Raw genomic sequence first — 15,338 nt, forward strand, 5'->3', positions numbered from 1 at the left:
ACTCCACCAGTCCTAACTTTGCCTTGCCTTGGCAGGGCCCCCACATGGGGGAGAAAAAGGGTACACTTTACCGGGGTCTGGAGGCCCGGCCCAGGCTGCAACCCCCATGGGTATGTGTATGGGAGGGGGTCCGTATTACCAGTTTGTACTGGGCCCGAAAAAATTATGCTTTGGCTCTGTGCCTTGGTGTTCTTCAATTCCCATACTCTCCAGAAGGCCTTCCTGCAGCATCCAGCCTGTCACTGGACCCACAGAAATTACCAATTCTGCTGTCTCTAGAGAGATAGCATGCATATCAGTTTGCCTGATTTAGGCAGGAATTCACACTCCATTTAATAATACAGCATAGGATATGCTTATGATAAAACAAAGAAGTTTATTAACCAAGAACTGAGATTTAAATAATATTAAACAAAAATAATAGAGACAGAAATGCTTACAAACAAAAGGATAACATGCTTCTAAGTGACTCAAACTTAACAGGCTACAATTCTTGACTAAAATAAATTTATTATTTAAAGCAACCTCTCAGCATCACCCAAGCACATGCCAGGGGATCCACCATTCAAAGATACAAAGTGTGCTTGCCTCTATACATTCTAAGTAATAGATAACAAGATGCCCTTTTGTTCCTCATTATGTTCCCCAAAATTCATCGTCTTTGTCTCAAGAGTCAGGATGAACCCCCGGGGTACAGACTCCAGCATGTCCTCCAGTGTGCTGACATCATGCTGTTTTCCTCATCCTCCTGGTAACTGATATTTACCTCAGATGCAAATTAACTGCCCATTGTCTCTGGCATCACCATGCTCAATTTACACTAGAGACAGATAATTATCCTCCCTCGTTAAAGTACAAAACATTTTTTCCTTTGTTTGGTTACAGACTTTAAAGCATAATATCAGTAAGCATCCATAATTCCTCATACAGTGTTAATACATACATTTCACAATGATATTAATGGTTAGTGTGTCACCAGCTTTCATTTGGCATCTCACACAACATTCTTTATAGTTAATTATCATGAAAGCATTTGTTAGGTGTAGTAAGTTTATCAGGCCTGACAAGAATTGCTGACACTGAACCACCAATGGGCCTCTGTATTACAAGAGTCTTAAAGTCCAGGACAAGATGCTTGAAATGGATTCAGTGGAAGAGAGGAACTAGTGGAAGGATTCAAAGAAGCAAGGGGGTGGGGGGGTGTGACATGATGGGAATAATGAGAAAGGAAGATGATTTTAGCAGTGTAGTTTTATTGACCAGAGGGGTGTGATGTGGGTATCACAGAGGAAGTGGTTACAGTAGTCAGGTTAGTAGAGGGCTTGGAGAAGAGGCTTAGTTACTTGAACAGACAGACAAGATTGGATCACAGAAATATTGTGTAGTAAAAAGCTGAAAGATTTGGTCGTAGCTTGAATGTGCAGGACAAGAGAAAGAAGAATCAAAAAAGATTGTAGGCCTGAATAACAAGGAGGTTAGTAATGTTGGGGAGAGAGAGAGAGAAAGAGAGAAGTGGGGAGGGCTTGGAAAGAAAGTTCAGTTTCATCCATGTTAAGTTTAAACTGATGGTGAGATATCTAGGAAGAGATGTCAGAGAAAAGCTAAACTGCGGGATTGAGTGAAGAAAGAAAGGTCTAGAGTGGAGAGCTACATTTGTGAGTTATCAGGATAGAACTGATATTTGTAGCCAAGTGTATAGACAGATCACCCTGACATAGGATGTATAGAGATAAGAATATTGGGTCTCCAATAGATGCATGTGGGACCCCATAAAAGGGAGAAGGGTGATCTGCTGAAGGAGAAACAGACTATCAACCACCAAAGAAGTAGGAAGAGAACCAGAAGGGGACAAAGTTACAAAAAGGATATGACCTACAGTATCAAAAGCGGCAGAAAGGTCAAGAAAAGTGAGGATAAAGAAGGGCAGCTGTAATTTAGCCAAGAAGAAGTCACTAACAAGCCTTGATGAGAGCAGTTTCATTTGCGTGAAAAGGGTGTGAGCCAGTCTAGAGCAGATCCAGACCAGAATGGAGGATACCCAGGCAAGGAGTTACTGGAGTGAAACTTAAGGGACCAGTTATACATAAGTTATACATAATCAGCTTTAGAGGCATAGGGAAGAAGGAGGAATGGGCCAGAACTGGAGAGGCAAAATAGATCGACTGAGCATGTGGGAGATCACAGCATGCTTTTTATCTTTGTTTTGATTACATAAGGCCACAAGTATCATAAAGCAATATGACTCAGAAAAATTAGAAATCAGGAAAGTTTCAAGCATAACATAGATTAAAAGAACAAAATCCTCTTGTGCTAAGAATGGTAGAGAGGAAAAAAAGAGAAAAGTTCTCTCTCTCTCTCTCTCACCCCCCCCCCCCCCCGGTTTTGGAATGATTAAAAAAACTAGGGGTGAATAGAAGAAAAGATTGCATTTAATCTAAAGGCAAGTTACTTCTCAAAAATTATTACCTAAAGATTCACTATTTCAAGGTTCAGCAGCATGCAGAGTTTTAAATGTAGCTTGATAAAAACAATATTTTGAGATGTTTGCTCTGGGACTACCAGGACAGGCATTATTACCTATCTCTTAATTTTGCCTCAGTATAAAGTGACCCTAGTTACAGTGGCTCTGAACGAACTGAAAAACCAAGTTTATTTTTCCTGGCAGTTACAGTCTGTGCTTGGAAATACAAAACTGTTATTCAGAATAAATACCATAAGATTCCAAAGCACTAAAATTACTATACTGAAAAAGGACAACATGAGCTGTTATAGAGAAGGGAGGAGGGAGGTGTTATCCCAAAAAGAACATTGTGCTCCCTTGCAATACCACCACTGTCTTTCAAATAAACAATTACGGGCACTTCACTCTATCCCAGTGTAAGAAACTCTGTCGCATTAAAATTTCCAGTTCAGACCCTTGAGTACTGACAGCTTTGTAGTTTCCAAATGAACAGATCTGTTTGAGTTTTGCTAATTGAACTAAATGGTTGGGAGCTTTTCAAATAAATTAAACTGAAGTACTAAAAATAATTTCCTTTTAGAATTAATGGGTAAAGTTCGTTCTAAAATTTATTTTTTTCTAGATACAGTAAAAATGTGACACTTCTTCAAGTCAGGTTGCACTTTCAGTGCCTGATCCTGCATTCTCTGTGCACCCAAAATTCACACTAAAAATCAATAGATTTTACATCAGTGCATAAGGGATGAAGGATCTGTCTACTAATCAGAACTTTACTTTTCAAGTCATATTACTGTTTGAAAGAGAAAAACAGGGATAAAATGTTCTCTGAGCAGCATATGATTTAAAACATTAACTAAATATTTAAGATGTGGTCTAGAGTACAATGAAAATACACAATTCATCAGTGAAAATGTAACTAATTTAGGACCTGATCCTGCTAAGTGCTCAGCATCCTCAATTGCCTTTGAATTCAGACTAACAGGATTGGGTCTATAGGGAAAAAAATGTTTAGAATTAAAGTGCACCTGCATCAGTTAAATAGTAAGAGAAAAGAACTGTGACTGCTAGTAAGTGTACAGCACTGTACTGTTCCTGATATTGATATCATATTATTGTTATACTGCTGATAAAGTCACTTTGAGCTTTAAATGGGAACATAAGAAGAATCACGTATACCAATATCTTTGAAAAACCCTGTTATAAACAGTTAATGATAGTCATGATCCTAAACAAATATGATTATTTTCTTCTGTGATATGACATAGGAAAGGGCTTTAATTGAGACAACAAGTCCCAAGTATATTAAGGCTACAAAATAGTATCTGATGATGTATAAAGTAGTCATTCATCTCAAATAATATTAGTTTTTAAGACTAAAAGATTTGACAGTACTAGAGGGTTCCACACTTCATTGTTTATGTAGGCCAAGTTGTATACCTAGCTAAGACCTTGCCCCACTGTGGCAGGGCTCCAGGGCCCCCCATTCTTGTCAGAATTCTGTTGATCTTGATGAAAACTGGAAATCTGGAAAAGCCTGATTTTCACTAAAATTAGGGCCACAGAGTGCCCATTTGGTGCTGCCAGCAGAGCAAGCTCTTTGGTGCCCTAACCATATACCCTACCCTGTCCACTAGCCCCTACCCTAAAACCCATCCCAACTCCCATCCTAAACCGTAAAATCAGGATTTTTCTGTTTTCCCAATTTTCACCCAAATTAAGAGAGACCAGAGTATAGAGGCAAGGTGCCTGGATGGAGTAGGACCTAGCTAGAAAGGGGACTAAAGGCCTGAAGGTGGGAGCTGACCAGCATTGGGGCAGTGAGGAGCCCACCAATCCTATTCTCACACTAAACCCTAATCTTGAGATTACTGCCTCACTCTTATATCCAGCATGACCCTGCTCTCCTCTCTTAGGCTATTAAGGTCAATGCCTCATCTTTGTATTCAGAGTGACTCTGCTCCCCTCCCACAGACCTTTCTTAGGTCACTTTCTCATCCTTGTATTCTGAATGACCAAATGGTGATTTTAGTGGAAATCAGGATTTTTCAGCTTTCCAATTTTCACCAATCGATGCCTAGACCATTCTGCTCACTGATGTCTTAACTATTCCCTTCACATTTTGGAATTGACCAGATGTAGCTTTCAAAAGTTACTGCAATACAGCCAAACAAAAGATTGCTATCAACTTGAGTGTAGGACCTCACTTCACTCAGCCAAAAAGAGGACCAAGAAGAGCCATTTTATGTTAATCACAATTTAAAGTTCAAAGACAACTTTGTATAGCTTATACACAAAGACCTTAGAATGAGAAGGTTTTTTTGGTTTCTGGAATATTATGATGACTGAATCTATAAAAACCTAAGATTGTTAAACTGATTAGACTTTAAGGTCATATTAATCCATCAGTGTTTCTGATTTTCCAGATAGCAGTGTTGATTCATAGTGCTTTTCAATATCTACAGCTGGTCAAGAGACTGCTGCCATCCTCTCCAATGCACTACAGGAGGAGATCTGGGTGAAACAGAGATCACGAGGAGAAAAGATCAGAGAAGTAAATGGGCCTCAACAGTGAGGATGAGGAGGTTTGAATCTGATATGGTAGAAGACAGTAAGCCAGTTAAGTGAATCAAGGGGAAGTTGTGACTGAAGCAATTGTAGGAGAGATGACTTTAGCATAGTGTTTACAAGAGACTGGAAGGGAAAGTGGTGAAGGTCAGAAAAGATTATAGTAATCAAGGCACGGTATTGCCAATATATGGACATTAAAAACATTTGCTATTTGACTTTATATTAATGTACTAAGTGCACTAATAGCCACATATGGGAGAGAGCTCTTGAAGATTAAAAAACCAAAATAGAGCAAATCATAAACAAAAAACAATGCCAAATTCATTGACAATGGGCTAACATGAGAGAGAAAATTGACCCATAAGAATTTGTGCCAAGGACTTGATCTACATAACAGCAGACATCAGGAGGGAGACAACATGAGACAAGAAGTTTGTGCAGTATAAATAATTTTGAAATGCAGCATTTCCAGCTATTACATCTCTGGGAGTAGATTCAGCTCTGAGGTGTATTAACTTTTGGAAAAACTAGTTTTTGGAAAAAAAGTTGTTCCAAATAACTTCTTTGAGCCCAACAAAGACAAGTGAAAACTGAACCAAGATGAATAACCATTCATATTATGTCTCTCTGACTCTATACGGTAGACATCAGGGAGCATAAATTACTCAGAAGAAAGCAGGTTTTGGTGGTCTGACCCATTCTTAGCCAGATGAATAAGTCACACAAGGAACTTCTGAAATGACAAGAATGGAACTTTAAATTATTTCTTCATGTCTGAATAACTTGTAAGGAGCATGACTTTGGGATAATGCCCACTCTAGCCCATATTTTAGATTACTATAGTACAGGAATTGCACGTTTCAGTACTTATAATAATGAAAAATAACCTATGCAACTTACCTAAATCTTTTTTCCTTATTCATCTCCCTATTTAGAAACAGATCTTTGTAACCCAGTGCTAAACACAGGGCACCTTATATTTGAAAGATTCAGTTACAAAATAACTAAATATCGGCCTATCACCTTAAAGGCCAGCAACTAGGTCCCCCTGTTGTATGAGATTTTTGAAAGGTTTACATATGATTCTGATGTAAATGAAATAAAAACATGTAGTGACAAGCAGGGGTGTAACTGAGTGTTTGGCCAAATACCAAAGAACAATATATGTCTAAAGCTATATTAGAAGCTGAACAATGGATATAAAGAAAAATAAACTTTTACTAAACTAACCTGAAGATCTGTTTCTTAATTCTTTCTCCTTTTCTGACTTTGTTTTATTCTCCCTTGTATTATTTTCTTCTCCATCTGAATCCTTACCCCGCTCCTTTTTGTCACCCTAATTCCTCCTTCTACTTTCTCCTGTTTCCATCCCTCCCAATACTGAATTTCCCCCAGTCTTTCACAACAAAAAGAAATGGGCTGAGATGTCACACAGCTAGGATTATAGGGAGAAAAAGAGGTCTCCTCCTAACTATTCAACTTTGAATATGTATTCTGTTGAAACTGATCCAGTTCTTTATTCAAAGCCAAATTTTAGTACAGGCCTATTTACAAGCAGACAACAACAAAAAAGGGTTATTGTAATCAACTTTAAAACAAGGATTTAGTAAGACAATAGCACAGCTTACCATGTGTACAAGTAAATGGTAAATTAATTATTAGAGACACTAGATTGGTGAGATAATATCTTTTACTGCACCGACTTCTGTTGGTGAGAGAGACAAGCATTCGAGCTTACAGAATGCTCTGTGCAACATGGCTACAACAGTACTGCACAGAATAATTAATTATTAATAACAAACATATATGAACACGGTAGTAATAGGATAATATAAAGAACCATGAGCTGAAGAGTTTCATTTAAAATATGCACTGAAGCAATCAGCTGGTCTTAAGAGGACTGATATTCAGATTTCATGCAACTTCCACTTTTTCAGACATTTGCTTCCTGAGAATAAAGAATAATTAATCATAAAACTACCACAGGAACTAAAATCACTGTGTGTGTATCTTTTGCTATATTTATACCATATATGGACATGAAAGCCAGCACAAACTGATATTTTACCAGCTGTAGCATAAACTGCAAGCCATTATAAAAAATGACTTTATTCTCCTCTTGTGGGTGTCAATAAGCTCTTCCCATTCCCAAGACATCACTGTTACCTTCACACCAGAAAAAAATTATCTTTACACATCCACAGACACACACACTAAACCAAAATATAAAAATTGATTTGGAGGGTATACAATTTTTATTGGCACCCTTTTGAGAAAACTAATACACATATGTCCTGCACTTATCCTAAACTCATGGCAGCAAACACAGGCACATAGAAATTGCCGTACTAGATCAGATGCTGTAGCTGTAGAGTGTTATTAGATGATGTATAATGACCTTAAGCCAGTGAAACAGTCATAAGTCATTGTAGACTTTTGATGTTGTTATATTTCCAATATTTCTTACCTTTTGGATTTCTTCTGGTAATGCATGCATAGGAACATGTTGATCCATGGCCTTCCAAAATTCAGGCACACATTCAGTAGGGCTACTCAAAACTATTGGAGATTATTTGTCATAATTATTTTAACTAACAAGAGAAAAAAAACAACTTTAAATATCTTGGCCAGCATTTTGAGAGGAGTCATGTGTGCGCATTTTTCTATTTTATTTCAATCCTGCTAGAGGCGTCGTCATTTTATACAACTTGACAAGACAGAACTACACATACCATATATAGCCCTATTCTCTCCTGTCCTCCTACATCTTAAAAGATCTAACACAAATGAGAATTATTCCACTGGTACTCTGTTCTGTTTTTACCTATGAAATTAAAAATGTAAGTTTCAAATGAAATTGGAAACTATCCATCTATAGGAACACTGACATCATTTAAATATAGCAGGTCCAATTCCACCACTATGCTCTCACAGACACCAGCACAATGCTGCTGTCCCCTCTGCTGCTACACAGTCTCAACTGAGAGAAGAATTTGGTCCATTAACTTCAGGGCAGTGGCATGGGCATAAGCAAGACTCAGCCCAGTGGTGTCAGTAGGGTGACATAGGCATGAAGGTGAGGACAATCTGGCCCAGCCACTTCCGCATAAGTATGAGTGCCCAATCTCGTTACACTGCCTTGCTAGAGCTGGCGTAGATGAGCAAAGAGTGAGCGCTCAGTTGGGCATCGTTGGGGAGAGCTAGAGCAGAATTTGGCCATTGACTGCAGTGGGTGGAAACATGCTAGAATTTAGCCCAGTGGAACAGTGCAGGCAACAGCACGAGCTGGCTCCCTGTTGACAACTCTCTTGGTTCATGATGCCTACAAAGAAGCTCAATGACATAAGACCACCGGTGAACTAAGAAGGCTGCCTAGGCTGGGTACTGAGGCTATGCGAGGCTTCCTTCTAACGCCCCCACTGCCTTCGTCTTGTCTCGAGCTGTGAGCACCTTGGGGAGGGGCCATCTTCCTGCGCTATTTTGTACAGCGCCTAGCACTGTGCGGGATCCTCCGGGCCCAAAGACTCCCGCGGGGCGGCATGGCAAGAAGAAGCTGCGTTGGGTCTCGCCAGCAGGGTCTAATCCAATCCCCCAGAAGTGCACAGCAGATCCCTCCCTCTCACGGCGTTTAATGATATCAAAAGGCTCCAACCGCAAGGCGCTGCCCCTTACACCGAACGGGGGCCGAGCTGGGCCTGCGGGCTCCGGGGATAGGTGGCCCGAGGGAAAATGGAGCGACCGCTGAGAGAAACCCGGGGACCTGTTGGGGGCGGGGGTCAGCCATTTTCTTACCTCGGCGTCACCTCGCGCTGCCATGCCGGGGACTCCAACGGCTTCTCCGGTAACCACGGCAACCGCGCGACGTAGCGATGCGTCAGTTGACGTAAGAGAGGCGGAAGCTAGGGTCACGTGACTGGGCAATGAGCCGGGAGAGGCGTGACTATGGGGGAGGGGGAGGGGATTAGGGATAGGAGAAGGGGAAGTGACAAGTGGTGAACTCTGGGGCTGGGAGGCGAACGGTCGGCGGGGACGAGAGGGCGTGGGGCAGTAGCTGTAGCAGTGTGTAGTAGGGAAGCAGGGGGGTAGGGAGTGGCGGTATTCACAGAACCTAGCACGTCAAGACTAGGTAGGGCGACCGGATGTCCCGGGTTTATAGGGACAGCCCCGATATTCGGGGCTTTGGCTCACATAGGTGCCTATTGCCCTTCAGCTCTTGTCCTGATTTTTCACACTTGCTCTCTGCTCACCCTAAGACTAGGATCCCTCAGGCTTTAACTCAACCCGCTAACTCGTGCAAATTACAAACCTCCATGTTGTCTTCGCTCGGATTTTAACTCCTTTGCTGATTCAATCAAGAACACATTTTATGTATTTTTTCATCCCTAACGAAGGTGATGGCACCAAGGAAGAGGAGGGGGCAAGAGCAGATGCAACTGTGTGTATATGCAGGTGCTGGCTGTGTTTACAGAGGCAAATTATATATCATTTTAAGTTATGAAATAATTTTCCAGTGAGACTGCACAGTCTGCAGACTGATTGGGGCATAGTCCAGAGAGCCTGTACTTCCATCAAAACAAATGTGCAACAGCTAATGTATTTTAATTTGTGTGTTTCTATGTATTAAACAAAATTTGGTTTTGTATGGTGCTTTTAATAATAAATAAGAGAACAGCAATGATATCAGTGGCTAAACACAACCAGCATTGTCTATGTCTATGGTTGATGTATGAATTGTCAACCTGTTGTTTTTCTGAGTGAGAAAATGTTAACTAGCACAGCAGAATTAACCCTTGCTATTCCAAAAGTACTATCTTTAACTTCCACCTGGACAGGCACAAACAAAGGGCAGACAAGATCTTGCTTTATCACTTCTTCTAAAAGGTCCCTCTAATAATGCACTACAACTACCACGATCCCTATTCTTCTACAGAGATTTGCAGAGAGCCTGAGCTACAGCATTATAACTGAATCTAAAACTTGTATTTTGCTGTTGCTACCATGCATTTGGGGCCCACCTATGCCATTTCCAGCATCTGCTACTTTAGAATTTTCCATACTGCTACATGATAGATTGTGGCGTTCCACTCCTTAATCCATACTATGATCATGAGCTCAATTTAACATTAATAGTCAACTGTTGGAAAAGCACAGAATTCTGGCCCACTAGGGTGGTGTGGTGTGGACAGGGAGAGGGTAACTGCTGACCCAGGTACCCAGTTTTATTGAAAACAGAAAATCCGGATTTCACTTGACCTGTCTCTAACCCTAGAATTGATTCTGAAGCCTGGGTTAATCCCTGTAAAGTAGGACATCTGTTCATCCTATGAACTGTCTGTTTCTCCAGCCCTGAGTGAAATCTGTTTGAGTTTACAGAAGAGCAGCAAAAAGTAAATAAATTAATGAAAGATGTGAGAATCAAAGTAGGAGTTTTTATTTTGTCTCTTTCCATTGAATTAATTTCATATCGTGCATTCATTCCTTTTCATCAGTGTTATTTCATCAGCCTCCCAAATCTACACCAAGGCCAGGAATCTAGGCTTATTTTATTGTGTCTTGTAAGCCTTGCCACAACAAACCACAGGTCTAGTTCACGCACTGGTGAAGTTGTTTTTTTTTTTTTAATAACTGTGGTCAATCAGACCTTTTGTCTAGGTTCTGTGCTCTTGTGAACCCGTATAGCCCTTCAGTACTGCGGATGAGGCTTTGACCACAGAACGTCCTCCTGGCTTCATGACTCTGCATCTTTAAAGGTGTTCATTTTCTAAGTAATATACACTTAAAATACTTGTCCTTTCATTTTTAAACTATAATAGTTAACAAATGAGACAACTTGTCTTAGCAGAGGGTCTGATTATTTAGTGATGACATGATATGTGATGAAACACCTGCTGGAATTCTGGCCTGGAAAAAGGCTAGCAGCAAGTGTCCTGTAATGAAAAATAAGACAATCCTAGCACAATGTTGAGCAAATTGATTTCATTTGTGGGTGGCCTATACACTACTTGTTAATTCTAACTTATTTCTGTATGAAAGAGAGAGGTTATAGCTAGCATAAAACTATATGCATAAAACAACTGCACTAAGGGTTAGACTAACTGAAGATGGACCCCTAACCCATCTGGTACTGAGCAACCTCATCAACTGGTGACTTCAGTTTCTAACATGGGCCAAACCTTAAGGAAAGACATTGTTGTGCAAAGTTCAGCATGCAGCATTATCAGTATGCTGCAGCTGAGCACTGCAATGTGTGAACATTTAATCAGGGGTCACACAAAATAATGTTGAGGTATTTCTTTTACAAATATGAACACTGTACCCTTGTTTGTTTTGGAGAATTTCTTAAAATTTCAAAATATTACATTAAAATAATGAGCGGGAATTAAAATGAGATAAACCAGGAAATGTAGAGTTACGAGTTTCTGCGTGGCTGTACTTCAGCCCTTAACACTATATATCTGGCCAAATAGATGTTGAGTACCTGCAACACCCATGGAAGTCTATGGACCTGATCCTGCGTACATTGAAGTCCATAGACATTTCTGCCATCAACTTGATTGGAAGCAGGATCCACCCTATTGGAAGCTGTAGGCACTTGGCCCCTCTCAGGATCCAGCCAGTGTGACATAAAGTTTATTCAGACCCTGCCTCGCTATAGATACATGCCAGCATTGATGAGAATATATAGGGAGAAATAGAGACACAATTTCTGGCTCCTTTGAAAGGGATTGCATTAAGAGTGGGAAACGGTAATTGTTTTGCTGACAACTAGGGTCTGTCCTAGTTGGGGACATTTTGTGATGTGCACAGTGTGTACTTCGGCAGTTTGTTAGCTCAGAGTGAATGAAGGCAGCTGTAACTGAATTTTCTTTCTTTTATTGTTGAGATCTGATTTGAACTTTTAACAAAACAACTTCCCTCTCTCTTTAGGGTATGCAGTGGAAGGGATGCATGTTTACATGTGGTTACTCCAAAGCAGGGCGGTCAAACGGTGACAGTTTGAATGAGGGAGGGATTCTTTTACTTTGAAAAGACTGAGTACGATTTAAAATCTGTCAGTGGAACGAACACACGCACATCCAGAACAACATCCTCTTTCACCCACTGGAGAGACTTGATCCCTAGCCTGATCTCTAAGTGAGAGAGGCTCCCTCCCCGAGCTCGGGTCTGGGGACATTTCAGTGAGCGGTTTGGGAGTGACGGGGGGAGAGGGGGGAGCTGGAGAGCAGCCTCATGCAGAACTCCCACTAGGTTTGCTGTAAGCGAGTTTCTTTCCCAGCTGTTACCCTCGCCTGATAACAAGAGGAGACTGCGTGTTCCTCCTCCCCAGTGAACTCACTGCCTGTCCCAGCAATCGCGTGACTCTCCTGTCCGGACTTGGAAAGCAGAAGCTAAACGTTTCGAGATTAACTGCTCTTCCCTCCCCAGAGCACCTGCTCGTCAGCCTGGCAGCAGGGAGAGAGCGCCGGGGTCACTGGGGCAGGAGCACGAAGTGCGTGTGCTCACAGCAGCGCGCTGATCCCTGCACATCACGCAATCCCGGAGGAGCCCAGCAACCGCGGCAGCACTGCTCATGCGTGCCAGGCAGCCCACATGGCACTGCACGGAGCTGGGCTGCTGCCCGGAAAGCGCCGCCCAGACGGAAACCTCTCAGCTCCTCCTGCAGGGCATGACCCCGCTGGCAGGGAAGGGCAGTTCGGTCCAGCTCCCAGCGCATCCAGCTCCCGGGGCAGTGCGTACCTCTGGGCACCATGGTACCAGCCCAGGGCAGTGCTCAACTCCTAGGCACGGATGTCAAAGGGCAGGTCCGTAGGTACCACAGGCACCCTAGGCAGCGCAGGACGATGGCCAGGTCCTGGGCACCAGCTGCCCGGCTCCCTGTCAGAACAGGCCGTCCCCTCCCAGGCCGACTCTGATCTCTGCTTCCTCGTTCCACTTCGCGTGTATCCATATGTGACTAACTAGTTTCTAGAGGCGCTGCTGGGAGCTTTGCGTGCAGACCTTAAAGCTGGGCTGACTCGCTAATCCTGAGTTTGGAAAAAGCAAAGCAACATACCCAAGCCCCTTTCATCTCCAGGGGAGGGGGAGCCTCCTATTTTCGCGATCAAGCCAGACATGCAACAGAGGCAGCTAATAACTAGAACAGCTTTTCGACATAAGGACACCAAAGAAGCTTCCACCCTCTTATTAACCTATTTACATGGGAGGGTGGGAACGTCACTGACTCACTTTATCTGAAAACCCCATAGCTAGAAATTAGGCAATTATGCTGGCTGGCTGTAGTCGAGACAGCCAAATATAGATGTCGCAGCATGCAGGCTTCATGAAGCGTGTATCTGCTATATCTGTATACACACCCACACACACTGATTTCCATTAGAAGTCTAAAAAAAAATCTCTATGGGGATTAGGCAGAAATATTAAAACGGCGTATGGGCTCTCTGCGTGTGTTTCTGTGCCTGTGATGAAATCGGTCTAGCCCATCTCTCCACAGCTCCCTTCTTACCCCCACCCCCGGTCCCCCGCAGACCCATTTAATAATTCATCACCATGTAATGCTGGTTAGTGCCTTGCAAGTTCAAAGCGCTTTACAAACATTAACTAACTAATCATGCGGTCTCACGCAGGAGGAGCATATGTTCAAAGGTCAAAATCAAGAGCTAACGAGTTATTTTAACCCTGATCGAAAGTCCTGGATTTCTCAGGCCTTTCTGCACGCTATACGTGAACACCTCCGGTCCCCCCCCCCCCCCCAAAAAAAATGTGGTGCGAAATGACCTTAACCCCCCACCCATTCGGGGGTGGGGGCGGGGAAGCGGGGTGGCAGGCAGCTTAATGTCGAGTCCGTTCACCCCTCAGTAACACTGCCTGCCTACATCACCCCACAGGACCCGGCTCACCTTGCATGGTGTGCGGGGGAGGGGTTGCGCTGCGTGCAGAGCGCTTGGAACCACGTTTTTAGGACTCTGGAGGTATTTAATGGCGCGTCGCATTGAAGGGAGAGCCCGCCCGGCCGCTCCTTTGATCAGTGTAAAACACGTAGAGCGCCAGCGTTTGCTTTGCCTTTTAAACATATGTTCCGCCTGCGTGAGACCGGCAGAGCGATTTGCATGGAGGGGGCCTGCAGGCGCTGAGGCGGTGGAGGGCTGGGGACCGCTCGCTGGGCTGCTGTCACGCTACTGCTGTGTAAATTTCAGGGTGAGGGTGTCGTGCAGATCAGCGCTGACATCAGTTTAAATAACCACAGTGTTATTGTGAAATGGAGCAGTCACGCAGCAGCCGGGAGCTGCAGGGAAAGGGCAGGGCAGGGCTCGCCTTCCCCCCTCCTCCCTGCTCAGTTGAGTCTGGGGCTGTGTGAGAGGAGGCGATCCTGTCAATTACACCACACACACACACGCGGCTCTCGCACAGGGGCCGGTGATTCAGCTTGCCGTAAAGCAGTCACACTTCTGGAAATGGAGTGCTCAGTATTGAACCCACTGGCGCAGGCGACGTGAGAGAGGCAGAGAAGCGGAGGTGAGGCGGGGTGGGGTGCGGCGGGGTAGGGGAGAGGCACGTAAACACAGCATGATTAACAGCGGCCGCCATCGCTTTTTGCTCTGAAATGGACCCGTGGTATTTTCTAAATGTAGCATCCAATTATATTGGAGCAGAAATCAGCCCAGAAACAGCTGACGCCGCACCCACCAGCTTCACAGCCTGCATGTTCCTGGAAACGCTCATATGGTACTGACAAGAATAAACCTACCCCAGCCCCCTGCTCCACCGGGGCTTTCTCTTCCCACGAGAAACGACCCTGCTGTTAATGCCCCACCGTGTGCGCAAGGGAGCAGCATTCATGTAGACATATGCCGACCCCCTTAGACTTAGCATCACTTTCAAGGGGCCGAGTTTCGTGCGGCGGAATCCCCATTTACGATGTGAAGTCAAGTGGCAAGGCAGGGCAGGAGCGGTTTCAAGGCCGAACGAACAGGCGAGAAAATGAGTGCAAGGTACGCAGCCGCCATAGCCTGCTTCTTCCACGGTCTCCCTGGAGGCACCAGCCCCAACCTACGTGTGAAACTTGCCACAGCACTTCGACATCACAAGGCAGGGTCATTTACATCGTGCATCCACAGCGCACCAAGCAGAACACAGGCGCAGGAATGTACTCAGAGCCCTCTGTGCGCGGTGGAAGCTATTTTTCTCAGCATAAGTGGCTGTGTCTGCTTGCTTGATACGAAAATTGTAATAACAGGTACTTGATCTTTTCTGGTAAAAAGCCTGTTGTTTTATCTATAGAAGGCTTTGTGCTTTTAGGGCTGTTCTGTTT

At 43.5% G+C, this 15,338-nt stretch overlaps 1 protein-coding gene across 2 annotated transcripts in view; it reads right to left on the reverse strand.

The window, feature by feature from the left end:
* LEKR1 (leucine, glutamate and lysine rich 1) overlaps positions 1-8,864 on the reverse strand; it is a 99,370-nt gene extending 90,506 nt beyond the window's left edge. The window contains exons 1-2 of one of the 2 annotated variants that reach the window (XM_067548018.1): positions 8,822-8,864; positions 7,497-7,620 (exon numbers count right to left, since the gene is read on the reverse strand). In XM_067548018.1, the coding sequence (XP_067404119.1) occupies positions 7,497-7,544 (48 nt within the window). In that variant the 5' untranslated portion in view covers positions 7,545-7,620; positions 8,822-8,864. Of the gene's footprint in view, positions 1-7,496; positions 7,641-8,821 lie in introns of those variants that run through there. The other variant, XM_067548108.1, reaches the window with a different exon arrangement.
* Positions 8,865-15,338: the final 6,474 nt, after the last annotated feature.

Source organism: Emydura macquarii, unplaced genomic scaffold (assembly GCF_026122565.2).
Source record: "Emydura macquarii macquarii isolate MOO-44397 ecotype Brisbane River unplaced genomic scaffold, CSIRO-AGI_Emac_v2 contig_18, whole genome shotgun sequence".
NCBI lineage: Eukaryota > Metazoa > Chordata > Testudines > Chelidae > Emydura > Emydura macquarii.